The 9,062-nt window shown below is 39.9% G+C and overlaps 1 protein-coding gene across 4 annotated transcripts in view; it reads left to right on the plus strand.

Annotated features, from left to right (window-relative positions):
- Window positions 1-9,062, plus strand: part of PTPN2 (protein tyrosine phosphatase, non-receptor type 2) — a 105,803-nt gene that overhangs the window by 33,498 nt on the left and 63,243 nt on the right. For all 4 annotated transcript variants that reach the window (XM_012649987.1, XM_012649989.1, XM_012649988.1 and 1 more), the window contains exon 3: window positions 7,094-7,194. In XM_012649987.1, the coding sequence (XP_012505441.1) occupies window positions 7,094-7,194 (101 nt within the window). The remainder of the gene's footprint in view (window positions 1-7,093; window positions 7,195-9,062) is intronic.

Below are 9,062 nucleotides of genomic sequence, written 5' to 3' on the forward strand. Positions count from 1 at the left end.
AAAAAAAAAAAAGAAAGAAAACGAAAAGATGAATACAGACTCAGAGAAAATGCAAACCGCATATCTGACAAAGAACTTATATCTGGAAAATATAAAGAACTTTCAAAATTTAACGGTGTTCTGTGGTAGACATTCTCTGGACCAAAAAAAAAAATAATAACAGTGAAAAACACTCCAGTTAGAAAATGGGCAAAAGATATGAACACAGATGGTAGATAAGCACATGAGCATATGAAAAATATCATTAGCTATTAGGAAAATGCAAAATAAAATAATGGTGGCGGAGTGTCACTAGACATCTACTAGAACAGCTAAAATGTAGAGACCACAATACTCTAAGAATGCAGAGAAACTGGATCTCATACATGGCTGGTAGGAATATCAAATGGTATAGCCACTCTGGAAAATAGTTTGGCAGGCCGGGCGCGGTGGCTCACGCCTGTAATCCTAGCACTCTGGGAGGCCAAGGCGGGTGGATCGCTCAAGGTCAGGAGTTCGAGACCAGCCTGAGCAAGAGCAAGACCCCGTCTCTACTAAAAAATAGAAAGAAATTATTTGGACAACTAAAAATCTATATAGAAAAAATTAGCCGGGCATGGTGGTGCATGTCTGTAGTCCCAGCTACTCGGGAGGCTGAGGCAGGAGGATTGCTTGAGCCCAGGAGTGTGAGGTTGCTGTGAGCTAGGCTGACGCCACGGCACTCACTCGAGCCAGGGCAACAGAGACTTTTTCTCAAAAAAAAAAAAAAAAATAGTTTGGCAGTTTCTTAAAAAACTGAACATATCTTACATGACCCAGCATTTGCACTCCTGGGCATTTATCCCAGAGAAAGGCAACCTTATGTCCGCATAAAAATATGTACATGAATGTTCTTAGCAGCTTGTAATAGCACCAAATTGGAAACAACCCACATGTCCCTCAGTGGGTAAGTGGTTAGGGCTGGGGTGGGGAAGGGTGTGACCACCAAGGGGCAGCACAGGGACCTTTGTGATAATGGAATTGTTCTAGTCTTGATTGTGGTGGTGTTTACACGAATCTACACTGATAAAATTGTAGAACTGCACACATTTATACAAATGAATGCCTGTAAAACTGGGAAATTGGAACAAGGTCTGAGGAATGTACCAGTGTCTTTCCTTGCTTCTGAATTTGATGGCCTTCTTGAACTGGGTCCTGGGCAGCACACTGCTAGGAGTGGGTCTCTGTGGTGAACTCGACAGGGTCCCTGGCTGCAAAGAGCTTACCTCTGATAAAAAGCCTGCTGCTGGCTGGAGGCCTGGGTGCTGCCGCTGCCCTCCGCTCAGCTGGTTGGAATCTTGCCTAACAGTAGCCTTTTGACAGAGGCCCCTGGTGTGAGCCACAGCTCTCCTGTGGGGAGCTCTGCCCTGGAGCACTCGCAGGGAGCAGCGGGAGTGTGCAGGGAGAGTACTCTGTCACTGGAAACATGGCGCTGCTTCCAGGACCACCAGTTGTACTCAGAATTGCGGGGAGGATGTCGTTGTTTATATCTTAAAATACAGATGCATGCGGAAGTAGAACTTTGAAATTCCTGTAAATTTTTAAGATAAAATAGGAATTATCAAGGAATTTTGTACTTTAATATCCATGTAGGATATTAAGGAGAATCTGTTGGTGAAAATAATTGAGAAGGACGACTCCAGTCCAGCCATTCCATCTTACAAGAAAACAGACCCGGGAGCACTCACCGTCACGGGGCGCTCGTGTCTCAGTGACTGAGGTGCCCACGAGGAACATGGTGAGAGACTTACTGATTTCGTTACTTGAAGTGAAGATTAGTATATCTTATTTTATACAAGAATACAAAGGGAAAGCTGTCCATTTTCCAAACTATGTTAACGAAGTCTACCTATTTTGTGAAGATATTCTCCCAGGCAGTTTTTGGGTTTCAGAGACTCTCAGCAGTAGGTTAGGGCTTTTTCAGTTTGAACATGTGTGGGATTAGGATTTAATCAATAATGTTGTCCTGTCAAGTTTAGGAACTTGAAATTACGATGGATTGAAAGAGACTGAAGACTTCAGGGACAGTCACCCTATCGTTTGGAAAAGGCTGAACCTTACTAGATGTTTCCAAAACAATATATACTTTATTTGCAAGGCTGTGATGGTGCACGTGTACCTTTGAAATGCTTGATTAGTAGAACTCTTTCCATTCCCACTGCAACTACTTGGCTCAGGCCTCATCACCTCTTTTTTTTTTTTTTTTTTGGAGACAGAGTCTTGCTCTGTTGCCCTGGTTAGAGTGCAGTGGCATCATTATAGCTCACAGCAACCTGAGACTCCTGGGCTTAAGCAATCCTGCCTCAGCCTTCCAAGCAGCTGGGATTACAGGGCCAAACCACCACACCCGGCTAACTTTTTCTATTTTTTTAGTAGAGATGGGGTCTTGCTCCTGCTCAGGCTGGTCTGGAACTCCTGAGCTCAAGTGATCCTCCCACCTTGGCCTCCCAGAGTGCTAGGATTACAGGCATGAGCCACCGCGCTGGCCCTCATCACCTCTTGATTAAACCTTCAGTATATCAGTGTGAAATTGCCTTCCTCCTTGTTCCAGTCCATCTTCTGTGCTGCTGGGAGTTATTTTCTTGAAAATCGTATGTGCTCGTACCAGACCTTTAGAGAACTTCACTGGGGTCCTGTCCAGTGCCTGTGCCTGTCACACAGCCCACAAGGACCTGCTCTCGACACGTTTTGGGACCCCTCCCTCATCTACTAAGCTTTTTAGCCTTTCCGAATTTACCACTCCTTTCTGATAGGCCATCCCCTTTTATGGGTGTTCCTTCTGCTAGAATTCCCCTTCCTTCCCGGCCTGTGGAGCCGAGCCTCTCCTCCCACTAGGCCCGTGCAGGCAGCAGCTGGTCGGGCTGCTCTCCACAGTCTTCACTGCCGGAAAGCGCAGCACTTGCAGTCACTGCTTCATAGAATTGTTTTCCTTTTAAAAAGCTTCAAACAAGTAATGTCTTATCTCTATGGCCCTGTTGCCTGGCTCTTACAATATGTTTGTTGACAAGAAATTGTATATGAATGCTGAAGGTATTAAATGTAAGGAACAGACGAGATTGTCACGCAGAGGGTTCCATCAGAGAGGCTGTTTAGAGAAGATCTGTCACAGGCTGGATCGTCACAGAAGTGGGGTTTGTGTGAGAAATGGGGTGGAAATCACACCTGAGGTAAGGTGTGAGAGGTGGTGCTGGGTAGAATTCAGGGTTTATGGAAAGGATGGTAAAGACACCAACTTGGATGTGTTAGAGACAGTGTAATGTAGGAAATACGTAGTTTCTTAAATCACACAAAACTAAGTTACATTCTTATTTTGTGCTCCCCTAGTGTGTTATTGTGTACTGATGACTTCACTTCCTTGAGTGACAGTAAAATGTGTGTGATAATGTCCACTTCACAGGGTTGTGAAGATTTAGGAGAGATAATCCCAGTAAGATATGTCATACAGGCCTGACACATCACAGGCACCAAATAATCCTACATAGTGGTTCTAGTTGATTATGTGGTCAATGAGAAACCTTTCATCAAATATAATAGAACTTTCTTTACAGAGCAAGCAATAGAAATGTGTACCAAGGTTTGTGTTTCTTCTCCATTAATATGGTAGCGTTTACTGTGACTTGGATTTTAGTCGAGCTTTGCTTTTGGCTCATTGCTCAATTTATGAATAAAATTCATAATATTTGTTCCTCAACTATTTTACTTGTGGGTTGAAGATGGTTGACATATCTATAAAAAAAAAAAGGCTTTGAGTTCTTGGCAGGAAAGTACCATATAGGTATGGACATCAGTATTTGAAAACTTACTGATTACCCCTAGTTGAAAACAGGAAAATCTAAGAGGGAAAGTCAGCTGTTAATGCTGTACTAATAGAGTTGGTCTTCTCCTGGCCTGGCTGGTAAGTTTTCTTTAGCTTTCACATGGTGTAACCTTTTGAGGATAGTTATGATGTATGTGAATCCTCCTTTCCTGTTTGACCTGCAAAACTTTCCAAAAGGAGGTACCTTTGTAATAATGGTAAATTTAGTGAAACCTGTGGGGTTTAAAAAAAAAAAAAGCTTATTATGACAGTATTGAAAGAGGAAGCTAATCTGTGTTGTCAGCTGAGGCCACAGCTAGTCATTTCTTGAGAGATGGAACTGTTTCTGAGAAAACACAGTTTGAGGGTAGGAGGTGAAGGGACTGACTGTTCATCAGAAGTTGGCTTAATTTTTATCCAAGTCATAAACCACAGTTCTGTGTGGGTATTGCATTTCTGCATTCGCTCAGTGACAAGAATTAAGAACAGATGATGCCTATAGCAAAAAGTATCTGTTCTTGATGGTTCTGCTACTGGCGTTATTATAGGTTGAGAAATAAGATTTCCTGTGGAATTGTGGTTTGGTTGCTTTTGTGGTATCTCATGCTATATAGTTTGAACTATCTTCATTTTTCTCCCTTTACTGAATCCTTTTAAAAGCTAGGAAAGGGAGAGATAACCATAGACTTAAAATGATGATAAAGTACTTGGGCTTTGAGATTTAAACTACATAGCCCAAGGGTTATGGGACACTGTCATTTTGATGGTCTCATTCCAGAGGTTCCTATGGAAGAAGAAAAAGCATGTGTTTTTCTGGGTTTTTAAAATTCAGAAGTCAAAAGTTTGGTTTGCAAGGATCAGTTCACAGATTTTGGGCTAATAGTAACGGGGCAGGGAAAGGAGACCCGTGACTCAGGTTGTCAGGGGGCCGGTGTCTGATCTCGCCAGACACTAAACTATACTTTGAGTGAATCTTGATTGAAAAAGAGGCAGTGGCCTTCTTTGTTATCTTTCGCCAAAGGATGTAAATTATAAAGTCACAGTTTCTCATAAAAAAAGGCTTTGATAGTTTCACTTCCTGAAACATATATTTGCAATCTTTTTAGGTAGTTATTTTAAGGTGATGTGTTTTAGTTAACACCAGAAACACTCTTGTTTTTTCTCTCCTAGTCTCTTCTGAATAAAAAAGTTATACATATACTTGTAATTTTTTATTAATCTTCTTAATAGAACAGAAGAATTAAAATAAATATCTAGAGATGAAAGTGTGTATTTAAGAGTTTTGTTTTTAATCAGTCCTGAGAAGAAAATATAGGTTCAACCAACATTTGTAGCCAGTTCTAAATAGCCGTAGAGTTTTCCCAAGTATTAACTTCCTCTTTTAGTATTATCTGTTAGCAAAATTGAAAAAAATTTTTTTTCTGAGTAAATTCGCAGCTTTCCTTTGCTTTTGCCTACTCTGTATAAATTAATGTTAGGTGGGAAGCAAGGCCGCTGGCTGGGTCCGGGCCTTGCAAGGCTGCAGGTGCCTTTCAGGTAGCACCTACTCCTCGCTGGCTCCAAGGAATAGATCTGCGCTTTCATGCTGGTGTGTGATTACTGTGTTGGGGGAACACCTGTTGCAGATTTTAAGGATTTAAAAAAAATGACGGTGAATTCTAGTTCAAAGTCTTGAGGACAGGATATCAAATATTCTTAAAACTGAACTGCTGAAGGTCTTTTTCCAGGCTTATTTCCTCCATAGCTGTGCAGCGGTCTGGCATGGCAGCACGCATAGTAACCAGATTCCCAGCGCCTGTGAAACAAACCTTCCTAGTTTTTATGGACTCTTACTGCACATTGGGCAAACATCTGTTTTCAGTTGTGCAATAGATATGAGTAGCCTTTGGGTTTGTGTTCTTTCTGTGATTACAACATGAGGAAATACATTCCTTTGGTGTGATATTTTAGTGGAACTTTAATTTTAAGGCTTGTATAGCATTCTAAAAGCTTGCATTATTCTTTTATCTAAGGATATATGGTCTTTGTTAATTACGTTGCTGACCTTTTTACTATTTCACATAATATAACAGTTAAAGGGTGATTAAACTGTTAAAAAAAAAAAAGTGACTGTTTTAAAAAAAAGTGCTTGTTGACATCATCTTTCCGAGAACACTAGTATATGTGATTTACTATAACAAGATCTTAGGTTTTCCTGTTGGCAAATGACATGTAATATTTACAGAGGTCTTGGGTTCAGTCCAGCAGAAACATCTCAGATAAATTGATGTGTGAAACTAAAACCATTTAACATTTTCTTTCATACGGAGATAATATAAACCGTTTTTTTAGTTTAAAAGCAGAGAGAGTGAATATTTAGTATAGATTTCCTTGAGGGGAACAACTTATAATAGAATATATTCTCCAGAGTTAAACGTCAAACCTCATGTTTTCAGTTTATAATTCAGTGATATGCTCCCAACAGTTGTGCATTTAGGATTCTCAGTGAATTCTGTGATTACACACTAGCTTTTTCTCCTTGTTACATGTTTCTTTTTCTTCCTCATCTAAACGTATGAGGTCAAGTATAGTATTTCACATATTTAAATTAGCATAAATTCTAAATTTGTGAGATTTTTACTTTTAAAAACTAGAAATATATCTAAACTGTTAACCTAATTAATGAAGTTATCTTCAGTGGTCTTTAAAGAGTACAGTTTGAATATTCCAACTGTCTTTAAATATTTTCAGCACTTAACCTAAACATAGTTAAGGGCTAAAAATTATTTAAATGTAGTTGAATGTATATCTATTGAGAAATAAAGAAACTGAAACATAATTACCTGGAAATTTAGTCTCATCTCTTTGAGGCCAGTTATCTTTTTAAGGTAGACCAGTTCTTAGGCACCAAGAATCTAAGTGATCCTTTTACTTCTAAGAAGGTAAGTACTTTATTTGTTTTACTATATTTCACTCTGATCAGTTTTTCACATTATAATAGCTAGCGTACTACAAACAGAAGCACTTCCCTTTCCAGCTGACTGATGGACTAAATTAAAAAAAAAAAAAAAAGAAGAAGAAACGCTTCCCTTCCAGTACCACAGTAATAAACAAGATTCCATTTTACGCTTCCTAAAAAAATAGCAAATAAGTTAAAATGGGTCTGAACTCCTCTGTGGTGCTAATTTATTTTTGTTTTATTTCTCTTATCCTTTTATGAATACCTAGAACATTCATATTAAGAAAAAAGATATGATAAATTTGAAATGACAGTTACAGTTTGTCATTCTCTATTTTCAGATGATCACAGTCGTGTTAAACTGCAAAATACCGAAAATGATTATATTAATGCCAGCTTAGTTGACATAGAAGTGGCACAAAGGAGTTACGTCTTAACACAGGCAAGTAGTATGATATCAAGCAGATGCCCGAAAATGAAGTTTTTGTGGTGGTTCTGCTTTAAAACAAAGCTAAAAGTATATCTTGATTTCTTTTGGAAATGTTATTTCGGTTTTTTCTGGTGATATAATGAATTATAGACATTATAAAGTTATGAAGCTTTGAATATTTAAGGTAAAAGTCAAGTTATTTTTAATGTTATACATTCTGTGAAGGAAAAATTTTATGAAGTGGCTTAGGAGGCCAGTTCTTTGCAGGCAAATTCTCTTCCTTGCTTTATGCTTGACACAAGCTTCTGTTAATGCTGTTTTAGCTTTTTCCCTTTCTCTTTCCATTCCCTGGAGCATCATCAGAGGCCCTTGACAGCACTTCTCTCCCCCTCTGACACATGCTTTCACAGAGTGCCATGCCTTGCATGCTGTCTGGCCATCTTCAGGGTTGGGGAGGATGCTGAGACCAGGTGCCCCAAGGCCAGGTGGTGAGCATTGTTCTCTATTTTATGTGCTTTGTGTAATTTAAACCTCAGGACAACCCTCCGTGGTAAATATTATTACCATTATTTTGTACATGAGGAATCTAAAGAGACCCAGAGACGTTAAATAACTTCAGGTTATACGACAAATAAGATGAAACCAAAATTCGAAGCCACGTAGGCTCCATGGTTCCTGCCCTTGATCATTCTATTCTACTACCTGTGATTGCTGTGTGACCTTGGACAAGTTACTTAACTTCCCAAGCCTATATATAATCTACCTACCCACCTATCTAATTCATCAATCAATCTATCTGTCTGTCTGTCAGTCATCTGTAGGAAGATGTTGTGAGAAACTCCTGTAGTGGCTGGTACTCTGGTGGGCCCTCCATGTGCTATTAATTGTAGTAATAACACTAATAGTAATCCTTTTATAAATGATCTTAAATCCCATTATGATAAAGAAAATGCCCGGCTAATACCCTAGTGATTGTTTTTAAACCTCTTGTTCCTGTTGAACCATTTTTGTGTGTCCTGATGGAGTCCTGTTCATTTAGAGTGTGAGAACTCAGAAGCCTGTCTCCAGCTTTTTCTTCTCTCCTGAATTCCCCCCTATATTTTCCAGGTTCATACTGGATGTTTTCACCTAGATCTCAAATTCTGCACATTCCATATCCTTTTTTCCAAGCCAGCTCCCTTCCTGTCCTCATCATCTGCCAAGTTCTTTCCCATTTTCTGCTGCCCCCGCCCCTTTCAGAGCTTTCTTAAATGTCACTTGTACTGATGTAGCAGCTTTTTAAGGTCTCTCCTTGCCACTGTCCCTCCTACTGCACAGGTGTAGTTCCCTACTGCATACCCCCGCTTCCACCTCACTGATCCATTCATCTTCTCTCAAATGTGCCGCATAAACTTTCACACGCCTTGCCCTGTGCTTGGAGTGCCTGGAACGGACCCTGCCTCCCTCCCGCCCTTCTTCGTACCCTCTTTGCATCAGGGCTCTCTTCTTTTTTAAGGCTCTGTTGTAGCGGTCTTCCTACCCACAAGACCTGATAGTTTATCCTTACTCTTGTGGCACTTGATGTGTTCATTAGTTGTACAAGTATCACTTTGTGCCAACTTTGCAAGCTCTTTGAGGGTAAGACTGCATCTCAGTTTTGCTTTTGCCCTCATACCTGGTATGTTGTTTGGAACAGAGTAAGCACTCAGAAAGTGTTTCAAAGGAAAAAGAAAACTGGAGATGCTAAATGGACATTAGCTCAGCTTTTCTGATTGTCTTTAGTTACTTATTATTTTAATTGCCTTTTCCTCAGAGTTTTATGAATTTGTTTTTTAAAAAATCTGCTCCGTAGTATATTATATCCATTTTACAGATGAAGAGGGCCGGGCGCAGTGGCTCAC

Source organism: Propithecus coquereli, unplaced genomic scaffold (assembly GCF_000956105.1).
Source record: "Propithecus coquereli isolate 6110/MARCELLA unplaced genomic scaffold, Pcoq_1.0 Scaffold308, whole genome shotgun sequence".
Lineage (NCBI taxonomy): Eukaryota > Metazoa > Chordata > Mammalia > Primates > Indriidae > Propithecus > Propithecus coquereli.